The sequence below is a fragment of the Anoplophora glabripennis genome, unplaced genomic scaffold, assembly GCF_000390285.2.
Source record: "Anoplophora glabripennis isolate ALB-LARVAE unplaced genomic scaffold, Agla_2.0 scaffold811, whole genome shotgun sequence".
In the NCBI taxonomy this organism is placed as follows: Eukaryota; Metazoa; Arthropoda; class Insecta; order Coleoptera; family Cerambycidae; genus Anoplophora; species Anoplophora glabripennis.
Window position 1 is genome coordinate 168,546 of NW_019417047.1, and position 21,694 is coordinate 190,239.

The window sequence follows — 21,694 nt, forward strand, 5'->3', positions numbered from 1 at the left end:
CCGAATTTGACGCGCAATATCTCCGATGTCCGAGGTCTGTAGGTTCGCAGTGTGTACAACTGCTAGTCAATTATTAGCGCTGTTACCACATCTACATAGTCTTTATGCGTTCATTAAATATAATTTAAAACTACTTAAATATGATATTTTTATGTTGTTAATTAGTCAGTCAGTATGTAGGCTATGTGCGTATGAGTAGATTTTTTTGCTATATAGATAATGTTTATCGCAAATGATTTCAATAGAATATAATTTTTTCAAATTGGCAGTGGGCTTTAGTCCCATAAGAAGAGCATGGGACCCCCCTGTGCTCCTCATTTCCCTCGGACCCCGATATACCTCCTTAATAAATACCCTGAATATTTAAACTATAAACATTTTTCAATTAATATATGTTTTTTAATGTTTTATTTAATAAGAGATTTTAATCAAGGCCTTATTACTTAAACAGTGTTTACCCAGGCCTCAAATATATTATTTTTAGGTGTATTCAAAAGAGAAGCTTGGAGAAATATTGATAAAATTCTGTGAGAGTTCCATTGCACTCTTGAATGCAAAAAAAGATCCTTGGGGAAATGAAATGTCAGCTTAATTCTTCTTTTATTGTAATAATTTAAAACATTTTTTTTGTTTGTCATAATAAATAAAAAATACATTTTTTATAGCTGAAAATAAAAATAAAGAATAAAATAAAGATATATGTAGACTTTTTTGATGAAATTGAGAAAAAAATGGTAGCAGTCAGCTGACAGTTGAGTGAAATTTTGGTGCAACAAAGCGCTATCAATGCGTCTTATGCAAAATAAGTACATGTGTAGGTACTATTAAAAAGACTTTGTTTAAAAACAAGGTTACGATGAAAACGCAGACTTGGGTCATAGTAAAAATAAAAATATGATAGTAGGTAAGTTGCGTAAATCACCATATTCTCATGCGAAACACCCTGTATTTCACGCTACTTTCCTCAAATGCGATAATTGATGACAAGTAGATGAATAATTAAAATAATTTAAATATAATGTAGAATCTCCCAAATTAAAAATGAATTACTGTGAGTTGAGGTACACTCGACGCACGATAAAGGTTTCCAACCTAAAAGGCATACTATTTTTACAGGGGCGAGCCGGTGGACTATTAATAGGAATTTTGGGAGACATCGATAATTAGGGGCGTGTCTTATTTTTTTTTGTGTAGGCTTATACAGTTTCGGGAGGAAAGGGAAATATTTTAAGGACGTGTTCTGGAAGTGAAAATAAGTAAATAAGTTCATGACATTATGGGTCCGGAAATGTTTCCTTTCTGAGATAGATGTCAAAAGAAATTTAAAATCTGTTTTTTTTTCTAAATATCTTGAAAACGGTTTAAGATATTACACTGCCACTGTACTATACACCAAAGCTCAGTGTAATATCTTAAATCGTTTTCGAAATATTTAGAAAAACTGGATTTTTTTTAAATTTTACATCTATCAGAAAGGAAGCATTTCCGGGCCCCTAATGTTATCCACAACTTCGGTACCATGAGTGCGACAAAGCGAACGTGATTTTTTATCTTTGTCCTGGCAGTGTCGTAGGAGCTAAATAAAATTCAAAATATAAAAAGGTAAATAAATTTGTATCTGTCTAACAAATGTAAATAAAAATTCCAAGGCAACTTTTTATTATTTTAAATAATCTATCGAATAGTATAGAAAAAAATTGTTTTGGTTTTGTTACATTAACTATTGAAAATTTGAAATTATTATAACTTTCTTATTAAAAATTATATCTATTTCTCTAAAAAGAAAAGTTAAATTTTTTTAGAGTATATTGAAAAAAAAATACAAAATTAATTCGTTTTTCTGCTTACGATTTTTTTAAATTTCTGAAATATTCCCCTAACTTCCAGCCTCCCTAACTCTGTTAATTTTAATAGTACGAGAAAAAGTGAAGATGCCATTTTTATGTAGAATTGTATGCTTTACAACTTTTATAAGAAACTTATTTCATTGCGGACACCTAGTGTTCATTAATGGCGTACAGAAAAACTAGAAGCCCATTCTATGGCTAAAATTAAGTAAATTTTGTTACACACACGTAGGCTCTTAAGGCCGCCGTTTCCGAGCCGCAGGATTTTCAAAATTAAAAAAAAAATTTTAATTTTTAATTTTCTTAAATCCATTCAATCTAACTATTCATAAATAGGTAGTAGACTTTTCGCAAGATTTATTAACTAGGATGAATCGATTTTTCTATTGTAATGTATATGCAACTCTTTTAATAGAAACAAGATAATAAAAAATGCATACAAGGTCTGCTATAAGAGTTTGCGGATTAGTCCCATTTTAAAAATGCCAATCTACCAGGAAAGCATTTTTGTATAAAACTCGTAAAATGTCAGATGTGACGGTAAAATATTGCCATACGAGTTTAATGGGAACGCCCCATATAGACAAGCGGTTACGCCGTCATATTTCAAACAAAATACGATTCAGATTAGAAACCTTTATCTTGCGTTGAGTGCACATCTATTCTTCTCTATTCAACCGAAATTGAATGCGACCTTTGTATAGGCGTAATATTCTCGAGTTTCTCAAAACAATAATTATAAAATAAGTATTATATAAAGGTAGAATTTTCAAGTTGAATATATATTTTTTAAAAGTAAAGAAATAATTTAAAATATAAACTGGCTTAGAAAAAATAAATATATATTAGATACGTATGTATAAAATTAATTATCAACTACTTTTTAACATAAACTATTAAGAACAGTTTAAAATTAAAAATATAAAAATATATCAGTATTCATTTGTTACTTCGTAAGAGACTTAAAACGACGTTTATTCTATTCAAATCAAGCCCGTTTGAAGACGACGTCTCGTGTTTTAATAATCGATAGTGTTTTACGACATCATCTAAGGCAACATCAAGGTGGGCTGATTTAAAAATTTTCTTTGCTTTTTGATTATTCGCAGCCATCGCCCAAATAATGGTTACCACGGCATTTTTTTCCTCAAAGGTTCCATTCATTAATTTTGCTTGGAGTATATTTAGAAATTCACCTAAAAACAAAATTACTCTGTAAAAAATATTAATAAGTGAATAAAGAATTAAAATGGATGTAATGACTGACGTAAAGCATCACACCATTTTTTATAACGGCCTTATTAGCTCCTAATTCAACTTGTGTTCAGTATTATGTTTGTCTTGTAGAAACGTACTAAAAAAAGTGACATTAGTAATGGATGTTTTCGCTTGAATTATGGTATGACGGAAAGTTGCAAAAATGTAAGGAATCGCTTTTTCAACACAATGAACTGAAATTTTATATTCGGGCTAATCTTTTAAAGAGAAATAACTTTTCTTTAAAACATTTTCCCTTAGGGTTGAAAATAAGGGTACTTTACTCTTGGGCCGATTTGCAGTTTTTGTCTGCCCCTGGTACATAATAAACGTTTTATAAAGTTCGATGGGCACTATATTGATTTGACGACATGCAGAGACAACTGACAATCGAAGGAATCTATTCAATTTATACATAAAGTTTTTTCCCATATGGTGCAAATTTTTTAGATAGCGCTGTATGTGTATACAGGGTATTTCAGAACTTATCAAAAAAAAAATTCTGGATGTACAGGGGACCCTTATAAATACAGTTTTGTAAAGAAAAAATCAAAAAGGGCAGTTCGAAAATGATTTAAAAATACACTTCTGCACGGCATTGGAAACTGGTCCACTGTAAAGCCTGACCTAGCACAATGCGACTGGCATGACGGTGTGATAAAAATGGACAAAAACTTTCGCAAAGAAAGAAATATGTAAATAGAATTTTATCGCACCTATTTTATATCGGCAAATTCATCTGCTCTCTTAATTAATAAAATTAATTTGTGTTTTTAAATAATAAAATCATTTGACATTCCCGATGTTACAACAACAATTGTTCAAAATTTTATCCGCCAACGTGTAAACACATTTGGGTTCGTCTTACTCAGTTTCTACAAACTAACACAAATGTTGTCTTGCTTCACCATAACAGAAATGCTTCACCATAAATTAAAACGATATCCATCAACTCCGAATTGCTATACACGCAAACCATTTTTGACACTAACTACTAAAAAACTATTGCAAACACCACAGATAACAGGTAACACTATCGCAACGATGATTGCAAAATAGGATTTCAGTATTCGGAGTTGCTGAAGCCACGTGGCTCTCCACGCATATTGCGAATGACGCTAGAGACTACAGTTGTCCAGCTATGTACTGGTTGAATGTACTATAACTTCAATAATTTTTTTCTCGGAAACTATAAGATTTTACAAAAAACTTTTTTTACAATATTGACTCCATTTCTCATGCCGCATCTATTCCCAAATTTTTTTTGGATAAGTTGTGAATTACCCTGTATATTACCTGAACTTAATAGTCTTGATTTATTAGGTTGATAAAATGCAATATTTCTCAACACCAACACAGCCATTAATTTATTTTGTGGTCTGGAACAAAAGGCCAAAGACATTACGAGTTCCAAAACGTCGGAAGCTTTTGCTACTGACGTCTGGCCCTCTGGATATATAGTGTAGTTTTCTAAGAAGCCCAACCATACTAATTCTAGGCTATCCCACGGTTTCTGTTTTTTCGTCTTCGCAGGATGCAAATGTAACATACCATTAAACAGGGAACTCTAAAAATGCACATAAACTGGTTAATACTTTATTACTTCATAGATAGTATTAAATGTTCACCTTGGCTATTAAAATTCGACATTCCAATGATTCGCAACAGTTGCATAGGATATTAAAGGACGTGTTCAAAATACTCAAATCGTGCATTTTACTGAACTGTTCCATTTCTTTAATTATTAATGTGATCAGGGCATGTAGAAGGGAATCGTTAGTTGGCACTTTTCCTGGTCCAGAACCAGCAACGGAACTAGTTAAGGTCATAGATTGGCAACCTTAAAATTCAAGCATAAATCGAATCATCACACTTTGTGCAGCTCCTGAGAGAAAGTGGGTTTCTATTGGCCACTTTAATTACACCCCACTATTAATATTTTTAGTCACAAAATAAAACAATTATAACAAAGGACATCGGATATTTAGGCGGGCAAACAGCATTTTGTGTGTACACTGTGGAACAAATAAACCATACATAATAATATATTGGCTTCCCTCAACAGAAAACATAGTTAAAGCATACATAGAACTGTGTAAACACACAAAAATGATGGAAGGGCTTCCGATCAGTGGCGGCGTGTGAACATTGATTGAATGTGTTCTGCTTAGGGTTGTTACATTTGTTGAATTGAATTTCGTGATATTAAGTGCCCGGAGTTTGTAAATGGCACCACAGGCGAAAAATTTTTAAATTTTCAAGGTCATGCGTTTTCCTGGCACTTCTGAATTTCAAGGAACAATCCATTTATACAAAAATACAGATTTTCACAAGAACAATTTTTGAAATTGATACGTTTTTGAAACATCTATTCACGAATTACCTACTGACAGTATAAATAAATTGGAATAAACTAAATATATTTTATTAAATTATTGAATATTGTTTATAAACAAAAAAATTGTGTGTGAAGTTTACCAACGATTCCACGAATTTTAATTTTCCTCGCCGTGTTATGATTTTTTCTTTATTTTTTTATATATATGTACATATATTATATTCCGAGAGTTATACGCGCAAATCCGAAATTCGGGACCATACAGCTAATTCCCGGTACAATCACAGAAAATCCTGGTCATACCCATGTGGCTAGATGTTCTTTTAATATGTCGTCAAGATCTGCACTAAAATTTATGTCAGGGTTGTCCGAATTTTCTGTCTCGTCGTGTCCGCGAAGTGCTAATTCGAAAGCTCCGCAAAATTTTATGCAATCTATGATTTTAGGTAATACATGACGATTTTTCGTTACCTGTTCATTGTGTTTCCGTATATTATCCCAATATGCAGAATCCTGACTTCTTATGTTTATTTTACCTAATGACTTAAATGACTTAAATCTTTCACATTGTATATTGCTCATGCTTTATCCCCACCGAAAACAAAACAGTGTATTTTTTATATCACACCCACTCTGCTTTTGTGTATACATTACTGTTAAATTATCTTTTATAACTTTTACTTCGGCTTGTTCCACTAACTTCAATATTTAATTGTGGTGTTGGCCCACCTAATTCTTTTATTTTTAATTTATCCTCATAAGGCAGAGAAACAAATAAAGCTTTTTTTTTAACGAAACGCTATTCATTTTAATAACTATAATATCTGTAGATGCCTAATTTTGTATATGAGGTTGCATATAGTAAGGAGCGTAGCTCGCGTCGTAACGTAATAAATAATAATATAAGCTCCTAGATTTATTTTAGCGCGAGTACATTTCAATTCTTTAAATATTTTGTTGATATTTAATATTATTAAATACATAAAATTTTACGTGTTCTGCAGCTCTTATGGTAAAACCGCCACTGCTTCCGATGTACCAATGGTTGTATTTATTATTGCATCCAGTAACACCCACACAACTGGTCAACTTTTCTACGCGACAGTATTAAGAGCCGTACATGTAACATTGTGGTCTATTTTTACAAATATGTTAACTAGAAACGTTTACATTTATTCTTAATGGTCGTAGAATGAAGTGTATTACGATAAATAATTTACACAATTACGAATATTTTTTTTATATTTAGTATCCACATGTCCCATACAATATTCTTATACAATTATAAACAAATAAAATATGTGTGAGAAATTTTGCACCAAATACCTTTTTTTAGTTATGAAAGGGCAATCATATATTACACGACATCGACATATTCACGCAATAGAAAATGTACATTCGAAAACAAAAACCATATTTTAGGGCAAGACCTTAAAATAGTAATAGGTTAGTCAGTCATTAGCAGTGTTCCAATTATCACACACCAAATTTATGCTTAAAAATTGCCATTTTTTTTTTGTTGTTTGCCCGTCTAACAATCCTATGCTTACTTACGACTTACCTAAACTGCATTCGGTAGAATAAACATTCAGCAACCGAAGAACGTCAATAAGAAAACTGTTTTGCATCAAAAACCAAACCCACAATTTGTGGATAATGTCTGCTAAATTTAATGCAGAGGCCTCAATTTTTGCAGCGCCATTATTAATCATGAAGTTCGTTAATAACCTGACTAGATTATTTACATCGTTTAATAGGGGACAAACGTTTCTCTTATTCGTTATCCTTCTGAGACAATCGACAGATTCCAAACTGAGTTGGATATATTTTTCTTTCAATTGCTTCATTAGTTTATTTAGTAAATGGTTTTCCAAAGCATATTTCTTCGCCTCGACGGATATACACAGGAGACTAGCTAGAGCGGCTGTGACGTTTTCTTTGATTTTGCCGAAAACACTTCTATTTCTTAAATTAGATATATCATAAAGATGTAGTAATATTTTACAGAGTTTAGCACCCGTTGACAAACTGTTGTCGTTATTCTCTACGAAACTAATTTCACTGTCCGAATCGTACGATGCTTCCTGCTCCAACTTTGGAAATACTTGGCCAAAGTAGGCCTCTTCTAAGAGGTTTGTTTTATGACTGCTTTTATTTCTAATAATTTGTTTATCTTTTGTTTTTCCATGTTTCTTCGAATGTGCATCATTTTTAGTTCGATCTATTGTAGAACATATGACGACAGACCTAGTCGTTCTCACAGAATCGAGAATATTCTGTAGAGACACGGTTTTTATAGTGTTGGAATCAACACTTGATTTCCGAGGCGTATGATACAAAAAGTCCGTTTTCAAAAGAGAAGTTAGAAATGTTAAAGCGTAATTTTGTAGTTCTAAAAATAAAAAAATCGTAAGTTTGCTGAGAAAAAATATTTCTTAAACTCACCATTGGATCCAAGACAACTAACGGATTCACAAATAGTTTCCAAGAACAGTTGACTTTTTGATTCAAATATCAGTTCATAAAATATAGTCAGAACTTCAACGGATTTGTCACACTGTTCGCCGTCCTTTGCACTGGCGCTTTCTATTAAAGTAGTAAGTAATTTGAAAATTTTTGCCCACAGGCTATTTCTTAAGTACATTAATTGCGGCTTATTGGTGTCTGGAAATAAATGCAGCCTCGTAATTTTACATTAACAAAAGATTCAAAAGTTACTTACGAAAATTTTTATAATTCAATAAGGATATTAACGCACTAAAACAGTCAGAAGTGTGTAGGATGGTTCCTAAACAGGAAGGACTGATGGTTGTTAGTTTAATCAAAACGGAACAAATCGCAGTATTCATTTCTAATATATCGCAATACAAGGACAATTCCTTTGGATTCGAAATACTCATGGATGGGTTGCACAGTGATCTAAAATTGTCAATTAATAAATTATGTAACGTAACTCTAATAAATAAGTTTTACCTGAATAAGAGTTTTACGAGACCGCATTCTTGCAATTTATTAGTAATATCTTCTGGTGCTATGTTTAAAACATTATAAAGAAAAAGTCCGAAACATTTTACAAATCCAGGAGTGGCAGCTAAGCAGGTAGACTCCGTGTTTTCGAAAAAATAGTTCTGCGAAGTACTGCTAATTGAGTTGCTGCAAGTTTCTAAAAATATTTTGTTGCAAATATTGTATTGATTATAACTACATACGTTATTTAAATATAAATTCAAATCAGAGAAAAGCATTTTATTATCTACTTTCGTTTAGATGATAGTGTTTTTTTGTGTTTTCATTTTCAAAACTATCATAGCATGCTTTGAAAACAAACGCTTTAGTTTCCTTAGAAACAAGTAGACATGAAATTAGTTAAATTAATTTTCCCCAGCTATACCATAACAATAATGCATGTCACATAAATCCGTGTTCGAACAATAATTAATATTCATCCTAACTTATTTTTAATTTTAACTATTTAACAAGAAAGCTTACATAAAATTATAGACTAGGCGGTATCTGTTTTGGTTAAGGTAAATCGTATATCCACGGAGATTTTTGGCTTTTTGGCTTTCAAATATCACTAGAAATGAAAATTTTTCTATGAGCATAAAAAAAACGCCTTAACTTTTGGCGCACAATATGTTAAAAAAAAAAAACGAAAAATGTCATATTTTTCTTCCTAATTATGTATATTTTCAAGAGTTGATTTTAGGCGAAAATGGAAGAGGAAAAAAATGTTTGTAATAAAATTTTACAAAATATGACTAGTTACAAATCGAATGAATCATGATTACTATTGTAAAAATAGAAAAAATCGCCAAAAATGGTGTTAAAAACATAACTTTTTAGGTAATTTTTTTTGGGGTCTTTAAGTTGGGTATAGGACCTTCATATTTGGCTCAAGAAAAGTTCATGTTATGTAGAATCATCGCACCAAACTTCATCAAAATCGGTTATATAGATTTTGCATAATAATTTTGCAATCCAGATTTTGAAAAATATTTAGCAAATTTTCAAAATTTTGCGCAGCAAAAACCAAGGCCCTTAGATATTTGAAAATTTAATCACATATAGAAGGGCTCTCATGCTTTCAAACGCTTTTTGAAAAATTCAAATCCGTCAATTAGGAGAGCTCTGGCGCTTGTTTAAACACTGGTCGAATTTTTGTACTTATAAACAATTAGAACTTTGTGAATATTCAATCAAATCAAATTTTCTACAGCAGGTTTTAAAAGTTCTTGGAAAGACACTTCTTTAAAAAAAAATAGATCGATTGGTCAATTAGTTACGTAGTTATAGCCGATCAAAGTTAACCGTCATTTACACTAAATATACTGGGACATCCGGGCTAATTTTTCGAAAAATACCTTTGGTATTCCGAGTACTTACCAGGTCTAAGTTTGCAATACTTTTCTTCATTGGCAAACTACTTTAAAACGCTTTAAAGTTGTTTATTCAAGCGGGAAATTCAAGAAAATCGTAAGGGTGGTGGTGGTGGGGGAAGCAGAGAGCGCGGCCGCTTCGGCCTACTCGAAATTGAGTCGGCGAGTTCAAAACCGCGACGCGCTTAAAAAATTTTAATATCTCAGCTTCTAGCAGTCCGTTTTTGATTTTTTTTAAATCGATGTCTCGCGATTTAAAAAAAAACAATTAGCGTATTTTCAAATGCCTATCGTTAATAATTATTGGTCTTTCAACTGTCCGATAATTATTTATCTTTAAACTTCCTTTAATTATCAACTTTATTTTTTTTATTGTATCAAAGGTGTGTACAAACTTATACACTGTTTATCAAAGATCAAAAACAAAATTTATTTAAATATTCTAAAATTGTTTAAACAATAATTATTTTCAAAATATGTCGAAAATTAGTAATTAATTAATTAATTAATTAATTTAATTTAATCATCATTTCTTTTGTGATTAAAGTATAATTCAAATATTATTTACTGTTTAAAATATAAGCAAACGAAAAATTAACTCATTATATTACAAAAATACAAAATTATGGTAGGTACAAAAATTCGATCAATGTTTAAACAAGCGCCAGAGCTCTCCTAATTGACCGATTCAAATTTTTCAAAAAGTGTTTGAAATCTTGAGAGCCCTTCTATGTGTAATTAAATTTTCAAGTATCTAAGAGCCTTGGTTTTTGCTGTGCAAAATTTTGAAAATTTGAAATTTTTTTTTCAAAATCTGAATTGCAAAATTATTATGCAATATCTATCGAACCGATTTTGATGAAATTTGGTGTGATGATTCTACATAACATGAACTTTTCTTGAGCCAAATATGAAGGTCCTATACCTAGGAATGTTTTTTAATCCCAATTTTGGCGATTTTCTTGATTTTTACAACAATAATCATGATTCATTCAATTTGTAACTAACTTTGTTTTTTTCCTCTTCCATTTTTGCCTAAAATCAACTCTTGAAAAGATACATAATTTAAATAGGAAGAAAAATATGACATTATTCGAATTTTTTTAACATATTGTACCGCCAAAAGTTAAGCCCACGTTTTTTTTTATGCGCATAGAAAATTTTTTATTTCTAGTGATATTTGAAAGCCAAAAAGGCAAAAATCTCCGTGGATATAAGATTCACCCAAATATGAACTCTTTGAAACAGATACCGTCTGGACTATTACTTATTATCTGTCTAAAGTAATTTCATGTTAGCTTGTTTCTAAGGATGCTAAAGCATTTGTTTTCAAGGTGTGCTTGGTTAATTTTGAAAATGAGTTTAAGTGAATTTCAATTTTTTTCGAAAAAATTTAACACAATTGAGCAAATTTAATGAAATAAATGAAAGTATAAGTTTTAGTTTTAACAAATTTTAATTACCTTGTGAGCTGTGACAAACCCAGGCATTTTGTGAAATATTTGTCGTAAACAAATTGTTCAAAGTTACCTCTAAATTACTATAAATATCAAATTCCTCAAGTAGACTTAGAACTTTGTTCGTGTGATTCTAAAAAATAAAAACAAATAGAAAAAATACAAAATATCTGTACATATCTGACATTAATTACCTTCTTTAAAATGAACAAAGCATTCGATTGAGAGACTTTATTCGAAGATGCAGGCGCCATGTGAGCTACCAAGTTTGCAATTAACTGGGCGGCATATTCCCTCACGATGTTCGCCTCATTAGTATCAACCAACACAGAAAAAGCTGAATTCAGAATTGAGCCACCGTCCGGTTTCACGTCTAAAATATTTCCCAAAAATGAACAATTCTCTGTAAGTTAATATACGAGTCACCACCCACCGCTGACGATTTCCTCAGCTGCCCTAGGAGATGTAGCTAAACCGCTAAACAGCTGCAAGGCACCTGCTCTAACTATAACATCTCTACTTGTCCATAGCGTTAGGAAATTGTTTAAAAAATTTCCTCCCCCATCATCCAAAAAGTATTTTTCCCAGAACTGAAATAAGTACAAAAAAAAAACTGGAGAACAAAACCATTTAATGAGTCATTTATTCTTGTATTACTATTGGCTACATCAGGCTTTTGAGTGTAGATGAGATAACGCCTAAAAACTTTACGTCATATTTTAATTTCTGTTGCTATTCGATGGTAAAGTGTGACCTGCTTATGTATGGGCGCTGTGAAAGCATAACTTGTTTAGCGCTAAGAGAAATATACTTTTCATATATTGATATTGTGGGAACCAACTATACTGTGAGCTACATAATACTCTGTCTAGTACCATCAGACATAAACCGGTTTTGATCTTATTAGTTCTCATCGGTATGTCATAGACGAGGCGACCTATAGACCGATCAAAATAACTCATTTAGAGGGAAAAAAAAGAAAATTGTTACCTGGACATTTATAAGTGGAAATGGTAAAGGGGCTTATAATAAACGAAAAAAAATAAATGCATGAGCAGGGGCGGTGGAGGGTTGATTTGGGGGATTGAAAAGTTATGAAAAATTGTATCATTGGGATTTCTGACGAAAGTTGACGTCAAACAAAAAAGTATCTAATACAAAAGTTGTAGATCATGCAAAATTCTACAACTTTTGTGGAGATCACTTTTTAAGATAACCTCAAAATTTCCGAGAAAAATGCGAAAAACAGGTTTTTTTCTGATTTTTTTGTTTTTTATTTGTCATTTCCGCAAAAAATAATTTTATTTTGACGAAACTTGGTGAAAGTATACCTTTCTCTGTTTTAAATAACCTCAATTTTTTTTAGATAAAAAAATTAAGAAGTTTCTGAGATATTCATTTTTTTCGGTCTGAAACACTTTTTTTTCAAAGAAAAATTCTGCTTAAAGAAATCATCCTACAGAGTTCTGCCGGTAATCATTTTTTTCGTTTTGACATATACTTTTTGGTAAAATAAAAATATCTGTAATTACAGTTTAAAAACATGCTCAAAAATGCAAAAAAGTAAAAAATGACTTGCAGCAATAAATTTTTCAGTAATTGTTGATAATTTGTTTAAAATTTAAAAATAATCAAAAACTGATTACACCATTCAATTGTACAGAAAAAATACAAAAAAAACCTCATCATTTGACCCAAAACTATTTTTATATAGTATTGCTACAAACATAAATCGAATAGTGAACAAATAAAATAAATAATATTTTTTTTTCCATAGGATTGATTAGTGTACTTATTTTTTTTTAAAGTTTGATGAATTCATAGATATACAGTGTGTCCAAGACAAGGGATGGGATAACATTAGGATCTAGGAAAGGGTAAGAGATACGGGGTGGTTCAGATTAGAAAAAAAATAATATGCTGTTTAGAAGGTTTTAAAATTCCGGGTAGTTCCGGAAAAACCCGAAATTTTGCAAAATTGTTTAATTTTTTTTGGTTTTATTTGAAAACGAATTTTAAAACAAACTACATATATACAATGCCACTTATTTCGCTCTATACAATGGCGTCAACATTTTTTTCGTCTTCGAGGGGCCATCATCGGATTAATTTTTTTATATTCGCTGTGAGCAAATAGACAGAGGGGATAATCAAACATTTGCGAGCGCAAGTAGCGTCAACTTAGTGAACTTAGGTCGGAAATTTAAAAATCTTCTGCATAAGGATATTTTTAAATGGGACACACAAGTTGTTGTATCAAAGATTATTATTTTACAAATGCCCTAAAGCTACTCATAAACTGGGTCAACGACAAAAGTGGATTGATGCAATTAGAAAAAAGTAAGTAAATATAACCTTCAATTTTAAAATAGATATTGATTGAAAATGTAAGTTGTGACATGTGAATCAAAATTAATGTTTAAAATCTATCTAAATAATAATTAAAATTTTATGTTGTTGTAGGTAGAGCATTTAATCATGGGCCAGGATGGTTACCTAAAAAAAGTCATGTAATTTGTAGTAGTCATTTGATCACTGTTTGATTGAAATACTCCAAAACTAGAAAAATAAATAAATAAATAAAAAACATTGCTATTTAGACCATATTTTTAATCATTTGTTTATTTATTGCAAGTATAATTAAATTTTGGAGGAAAAATTCTCCTATTCTAATAATCGCAGTCAACATAATCACAAAATGAAGTGCAAAATTTTAAAAATAACAATTATAATGAATAAAATTGTTTACTTACTGATATTATTCATAGATTACGATCTAATAACTTCTTTGTTACGTTAATTAAATAAAAAGTATTAACTATCATTTGTATTTGGCATATACACTTTCAGTACTGTCACTTTAAATTTCCGACAGAAGTTGTAGCTATAAAACCGCTAGGTGGTGATACCAGCGAAGCTCACAGCGAATACGTCGCTGCTATTTTTGTGACAAAATCTAGTCATTTTTAATTCTGAATTAGAGGATTGTAATGTAGAGGATTGTCTATTGTAATCGCTTAAAAAGTTTTTAGCAATTTTTTACTATTGTTAGCAATACTAATTAGAAATATGTAATAAAATATTTCATAAATTCATATTATTTCTTTATTAGGTTATTATGGATTAAAAAAAATTCTTGGATATTTTGTGCTGTATTGACTTTTATTCTCTCCTCTCTCTCTCTGTCTCTCTCTCCTCCAATAGATACAGGTATTTTGAAAGCGCTCAGAGCCGTACTCAGGAAAAATTTTTAATGATAGTTTTAAAACCTTTTACGATTACAATAGTAATATCATCTAATACAGAATTTAAAATGACTAGATTTTGTCATAAAAATAGCAGCGATATATTTAAAAAAATTAATCTGATGATGACCCGTCGAAGACGAAACGTCGGATTGCAAAAATGTTGACGCCAGAGCGAAAAAATGGCAATGTAAATATGCAATTTATTTAAAATTAGTTTCCAAATTAGGCCAGAAAAAAAAATAAAAACCATTTTGCAAAATTTCGGGTTTTGGGATTTTGCGTCAACAGTAGACTTTGCAGTTAATACTTTGTATTGCTGAAATCTCAAATCATCCTGAGATAATTTATCATTTGAGCATTTGTAATTCGACTTAGATGTTTATAGCAATACTGTACAAAAATAAAGTGTTGGGTCAAACAATGAGGCAGTTTTTTTTTTTATTTTTTTCCGTATAATTGAATGGTGTAATCAGTTTTTGAATGTTTTTTAATTTAAATAAATTATCAACAATAACTGAAAAATTCATTGTTGCGTCATTTTTTATTTTTTTTTGCATTTTCAGCATGTTTTTGAAATGTTATTACAGATTTTTTTATATTACCAAAAGGTATATGTCAAAACGAAAAAAATTATTACCGGCGGAATTCTGTACGATGATTTTTTTAAGTAGAATTTTTCTTTGAAAAAAAAGTGTTTCAAGTCGAAAAAATGAATATCTCAGAAACTTCTTGATTTTTTTATCTAAAAAAATTTGAGATTATTTATGACTGAGAAAGGTATACTTTCACCAAGTTTTGTCAAAATTAAATTATTTTTGCGGAAATGAGAAATAAAAAACCGAAAATCAGAAAAAAAAACGTTTTTCGCATTTTTCTCGGAAATTTTGAGGCGATGTTAAAAAGTGACCTCTACAAAAGTTGTAGATTTTTGCATGATCTACAACTTTTGTATTAGATATTTTTTTGTTTGACGTCAACATTCACCAGAAATCCCAATAATACAATTTTTCAACCCCCCAAATCAACCCTCCGCCGCCCTTGCTCAAGCATTTATTTTTTTTCCGTTTATCAAGCCCTTTTACCATTTCCACTTATAAAAGTGTAGGTAACATTTTTTTTTTCTCCAAGTGTAATTTGGTTGGACTACTATGCCAGTAGGTACAAAGTAATACTTTGTACCAGTATGCTTCGAGTAAAAATGACATTTAAGATATGACAGATACTTGATAGGCTATATCTCACCCACACACAAAACCTGTCAGTGGATAAACATCCATATACAGGTAGTTAAATTGTTTGTCGATCATCAGCATGTCATATGTCTCCTATAACATATTGATGAGTACTAAAAAACCCGCATGTGTTTGATACTGCTGCTAATGAATGATCATATCTGTTTACTAGATATTAGGAATGTAATTCAATGTTGTACGGAGCATGTGGCTGGCAGAATAGTTGTTCCCCATAATATGATTTGAAAATTCAAGTTTCTACTGAAACTTATGCTGTCAACTCACTTTCAATATCACGCAAATTTGTCTTGTAGAATTACAATTACCTTAGTTTTCGAATTTTGCAATTCAGCTACCAAGTTGTTAAGAATCAAGAGGACATGCCGCGTAATACTTAATCCCATAAGGGATACGGCAGCAGAGGATCCCTTACCACAATGGAAAGCGCCAATTAATTCGCAGAGACTCGATACTAAGCGATCCATGGTTTCTTTTGGATTAGCACTTAGTTTGCTGCTGCTCCAACCCAGAGTTGCCGTCAGGTGAACCAAACATAAAAGCAGAAAATCCAGGTAGGCTGGAACACATAAAAGGGAGAAACGTGTTGGGAATGAGATATAATTGCAATAAACCAACTGGATTACTTTTTCAAAAAATTTCCATAAGACTTATACACCATGTAACTTTAAGTGGGGGTTATTTTTTAGGGGTAATAGTATGTGTTCCTCTTCTGAACATGAAATTTAAATCCTTTTGTTTTAATCAAATAAATAGTCAAGTTATAATTAGTTTGTTAAACCACACTTTAATTCTTGTTTATGTCACCAATGGAAGGCGTAAAGTGGGTCACCAGGAATTAGCCTGGTGGACGAAGCACAAAACATCAAAACTGTTGCCATGTTATTGAACAAAAACATGATCAAAATACCAAACAAAAAATTTCTTATTTTTTTGGACGCCCTGTATCAAGAACCAAGCCATTGCGGACCCATGTTCATATGAACTTTTTATCTTAAAATTTGTCAAAGATTCAAATTTTTTTAAAGTTTGTACAAATACTTAATAAACATCCTGTACATTGAGCTGTGCTACGTACAGTGAGCGGCAAAGGTATGGAATATATTTATTTAAAAATCAGATGTTCGTTATTTGAAAAATCGCTGGGACCCGTTGAATTATATTTTTAGTTGCGCATTTTCTGAAGCAATTTTCATGTATACAATTTGGTGGCCTAAAAAAAAGTTATGAAATCAAGGCCAACTTTTTTAAATGGAAACCCCACTTATTTGTGTTTTTATTCAATTCTCCATGATCTGATCATAATCTATGTAACATAACCTATACCTATCTTTAACCGTTTTCGAGATAATGGCGTCTGAATATAGAATATTGAAAATTTTCAAAAATTACTCTCGATACGTAAGGACTGTAACGTCAAAGTCAGTGGGAACTGGTGTACTTTCAGCTAAATACATTTTGTGTTTTTCAAATATTTAAGCACAGCTTGATGGATTGGATGATTTGGATACTTGTTACTGAATATATCACACACTTGTTGTGTTCTGGCTTTGTCACCGTGCCCCAAATAGATTAGAATTTCTATCCGCTGCATTTCTGTTAGATGCGCCATCTAGTTAAGTAATTGCACTGTCCTATATAATAAAAAATAGTAGTAGTGAACAGGGTACATCAGTTTCAACTGACTTTGACGTTACCTATTTAATATTTACTTGCTTGACGACGGCTACAATGCATGTTTTTCTGGAGTTTTTTAAGTTTTTTGTTCTTTACAAAAAAACATGAAACGGTGCTAAAAATTTGCAAAATAACCTGGCGCGTAATTTAAATAGTGACATTTAACAGAATCATATTTTATACAATAAAATTATGCATTTTTAATTAAGTTATACCTAAATACCTCACTTATATTTTTTACATTCAAGTCATTGCGTCCTAATGATGAAAATAAATCACCGAACCACTTATTTCTTATGGATTTTTCTGATTTGAAGCAACTTTTTGTGAATCACACAAATCTAAGACGAAAAAGTAAACGTGGTTTTATTTTAAAACCAGCAGGGTAAATCTAAGGGTAATTTTTGAAAATTTTCTATATTCATTATTCAGACGCCATTATCTCGAAAGGGGTTAAAGATAGGTATAGGTTATGTTACATAAAAAATGATCAGAATTCCATGGAAAATTGAATAAAAATACAGAAAAGTGGGGTTTCCATTTAAAAAAGTTGGGCTTGATTTCATAACTTTTTTTTGGGCCACCCTGTATAAATGAAAATTGCTTCAGAAAATGCGCAACTAAAAACATAATTCGAAGGGTACGAGCGATTTTTCAGATAACGAACATCTGATTTTTAAATAAATATATTCCATACTTTTGCCGCTCACTGTATACATATAAAGAACCACTTAACAAAGTTCGTTTGATGTGCTGATACAAGTCGGTGCTCTGGTTATAATCTCAAGAGAATCTTACAATTTAAATATACCTCAGCATTGATTAACGTTAAAGGCTAATGGCCCTTTTTTATGTCTACAAAATTGTATAATAAGTTGCCAATGCACATTAAACAGCTAAATTGTTATATTCTTTTTCGTAATAAAGTCAAACTAATTTTCTTGCAGAATGCTTTCTATTGTATTGACGAATATATGATTTGTCACTTTTAATGAGACTGGTTTGTAATTTTTTATTTTAAGGCGTCCTATATTTTGTAATTATGTCCTTATATAATTATTATTTGTCTTATATTTGTACTGACGATATATTTTCGATTATTTACAATAACTATGTTACATATTTAAATATGTAAGTATTTGAAATTCCTTATACTGACACTTTTTGATACTTTGTATAAACATGATCTTATGAAATAAAATTATTATTATTATTGTAAAAGTAACACATCAAAGAACAGTACTTCACGCAGGTGGTGTGGAAATTTGTTTTTTATTAAAATTTTCTTTTTAATAATCTTTTCTCTAAATTGAGGTTTGACAACAATGCATACCGTAGTTCTCAAGTGTGAATGCGTTGCGACTAATGCACGCCTATGTTTGAAATCGCAATGGCTTGTCCAGCGATAGGGTATAAAAATTATTAAAAAAAGTTTGAAAAGAAACCACGTGTTCACAACGGAATTTGAGAAAAAAATATGTGTTTCTAATGGTGAAATGACCCCCATTCAAAGTTACACCCTGTACACTTTTTCCTTTTCGACAAGTCATAAAATAAATATTTTCCATACCTAAATTATAAAAATGTTGAGAATTGTTGAATTTCAAAATATCTGCTGTAATCTTTATGATGTGAGTCCAAGGTTTAGAACCGGATATAAAATTTGCAGTATAAAAATCTAAATAATGCTGTTCTTGACATGCACATACGGTTATAAGTTTCAACAGTTCCTGTCCAATAATTTTATTCTCCTCAGAGGTACTATCGACGTTTAACAAATCCAGCAGGCACTGAGTATTGTCTTTTAAAATTGTAATGATCCAACATTCTTTATCTGAAATATACGAATCATTTAGTAATGTACTCTTGACTGGCGTTAAATCAATTTCTGTACCTGGTAACTTATAAAACGGCACCAATATAGCAAGAAGTTGTATCACGTTTCGCAGCAGCAACATATCGTCATTGCAGGAAGGCAATGATTTAAGGAATTTCGAAAAAGTCTGCTCCCATGAATGAGAAAGAAAATACTCATCATCAATATCTTTACACGTACTTATTGCTATTTTATACAAATAAACGCACCTGAAATCAACCACATGGAACTAATAATTATCAAATGTTTAGGGTACAACTTTTTACCCATCGAAATGTAAATAAAACAGAGGATACAAAATTACTTACATAGTGACATCTTCTATAGATTCTATAATAATATTATGCGAAGTTCCATTCTGTATCATATTTAGGTGTTCCATTATGCAAAAATGTACGGACGAAGTTTTTAATGCTTTTAAATCACCATTACTTAACTTTAATTCATCAGAAAATTTGAACTGTTCATCGTCGTAAGTGACATTTTCCCGTTTTATTATTTCCTGGAAACCCCCAAAAATTTCTAAATTCCATTGAATTTGAACTGAACTTAAACTCAAACTGTCAGAAGTTATCCATTCTAAAAAACAAGGTTTTGAACAAAATGTGATGTCGTTCTTGAATAATTACCTTTTAGATTGACTCTGGTGTAGTCACTGACATTCCAGTGACTATTACATAAAAAAGGTAGGTGCATATTGACACATATTAAATTAGGTAAAGAAAAAGATGCACTTTTTGGAGTACCCCTGACGAAATCTTTGAAAATTAAAAGGCACAATAGAGTCCCCGCGTCTTGTCGTACCCTCTCCTCTGTGAAAAATAGGAACAAACCTAGAAACCAGAATACTTGAATTGTTATTTGTGTGCTAACTATTCTAATAGGTATTTGAAATACAAACACAACTGACTACTTTTAGTGTGTGTATATTTTTTTTTATTTTACTCCAGCTGAGATCATAAAATAGGAAAACTTGAAAAAATTATTAATAGACATTTTATTAGACTTTATGATGGGGAAGGGTAAGTAGAATGATAATATCAAAAAAGTAACTCGAAAGAAGAGACGCTATGTTGCCAAATTGCAAATAAGTGGTAAATTTACGTGGTTTTTCCCTTTTTTTACTGCCCACCAAAATCTAAACGACCTATCGGAATATTAGTTATTTTATGTTTTAAGCAATCAAATTACCTACAATTTAAGGTACTTACAGTCAATTTTCACTAATTTGGTAATTGTAAAATAAAGGTCAAACGCAGAAATATCAGTTTTCGAAAACTATGCATCATTATTGCAAAGGCAAGAGATTTGTGGAAAAGATGGAATTAATTAACTTTAACTTTTACAGTTATTTTACAGTTAACAAATTGGTGAAATATGCCTTTAGATACCTTAAATTGAAGGTAATTTAATTGTCTACAACATAAAATAACTAATATTCCGATAGGTCGTCTAGATTTTCGTGGGCATTAAAAAAAAACTGAAAAAACACGTAAATTTGCCACTTATTTGCAATTTGCCAAAATAGCTTCACTTCTTTCGAGTTACTTTTTTGATATTATCATTCTGCATATACACCAGGAAAATTAGCGAAAATGAAAAAGAAACTTGAAAAAAGTCCTATCCGCGAGATTATTGTAAAATTGTCTAAAGGAACATAATACAAGACATCTCTCGTTTTGTGAGTCAAAAACTTTTATTAGCTAACTTTTCTATTTAAACAAATAAGTGAGGAAAACAGTTCTTTCACTTTGCAGGGAAAACCATCAATTTTAGCGAAAACTAACTCACAGACAGCTTATAGGGAGTAAAATTATCTACAAAGTGAGACTTGTTAAATTAAAATCGGTTAATAAACAAAAAATTTATTGCAAAAAAAACAAGAAAAGTGCCCATTTTTTAATTTGTTTATAACTATTGCATTTATTGTTAAAATTTTATAAAACCTATGGCAAGTTGAGGGTTTTGTTATAATTCAAAAGTGTGACAAAAGTGGGCGCTGTAGGTGCAATAGTTTTCGCACAATTCTATTTGTTTATAACGGACGCTCTAAAAGTTATGAACTTTAAGCCTCTGTACAGGCGTTAATTTTCAACCAAACATGATTCTGAAAGCGTCATTGAAATCTTAAAGACGGAATTAAGCGACCTATTAAAAAATATCACCGTTTTTTTGACAATATCATTATCAAATTGTGCATTAAAAAAATCGTGCGTTTTTCGCTTATAAACAATTTGAATAACATTGTTGCTATTTATGCTATCTCACCGAAAATAGATGCAATGGATAGCTGGCAAAAAAATACAGTTTTAAAATAAAAAAAGTACCCTCTACGACCAACATGAGCCAAGATAAGAATTTTTTT

The 21,694-nt window shown here is 30.9% G+C and overlaps 2 protein-coding genes across 2 annotated transcripts in view; one reads left to right on the plus strand and one right to left on the minus strand.

The window, feature by feature from the left end:
• LOC108912457 (nuclear pore complex protein Nup107) overlaps positions 1-663 on the plus strand; it is a 15,241-nt gene extending 14,578 nt beyond the window's left edge. The window contains exon 11 of the mRNA XM_018717688.2: positions 485-663. Within this exon, the coding sequence (XP_018573204.1) occupies positions 485-592 (108 nt within the window). The 3' untranslated portion in view covers positions 593-663. The remainder of the gene's footprint in view (positions 1-484) is intronic.
• Positions 664-2,720: 2,057 nt separating this feature from the next.
• The window catches only part of LOC108912449 (rotatin), a 28,062-nt gene continuing 9,088 nt past the window's right edge, over positions 2,721-21,694 (minus strand). Inside the window, exons 13-27 of the mRNA XM_018717671.1 lie at positions 19,959-20,162; positions 19,638-19,908; positions 19,348-19,538; positions 19,024-19,287; positions 16,085-16,335; positions 11,712-11,868; positions 11,473-11,651; positions 11,285-11,411; positions 8,416-8,605; positions 8,165-8,361; positions 7,888-8,106; positions 7,004-7,834; positions 4,733-4,944; positions 4,401-4,671; positions 2,721-3,043 (exon numbers count right to left, since the gene is read on the minus strand). Of these exons, the coding sequence (XP_018573187.1) occupies positions 2,787-3,043; positions 4,401-4,671; positions 4,733-4,944; positions 7,004-7,834; positions 7,888-8,106; positions 8,165-8,361; positions 8,416-8,605; positions 11,285-11,411; positions 11,473-11,651; positions 11,712-11,868; positions 16,085-16,335; positions 19,024-19,287; positions 19,348-19,538; positions 19,638-19,908; positions 19,959-20,162 (3,821 nt within the window). The 3' untranslated portion in view covers positions 2,721-2,786. The remainder of the gene's footprint in view (positions 3,044-4,400; positions 4,672-4,732; positions 4,945-7,003; positions 7,835-7,887; positions 8,107-8,164; positions 8,362-8,415; positions 8,606-11,284; positions 11,412-11,472; positions 11,652-11,711; positions 11,869-16,084; positions 16,336-19,023; positions 19,288-19,347; positions 19,539-19,637; positions 19,909-19,958; positions 20,163-21,694) is intronic.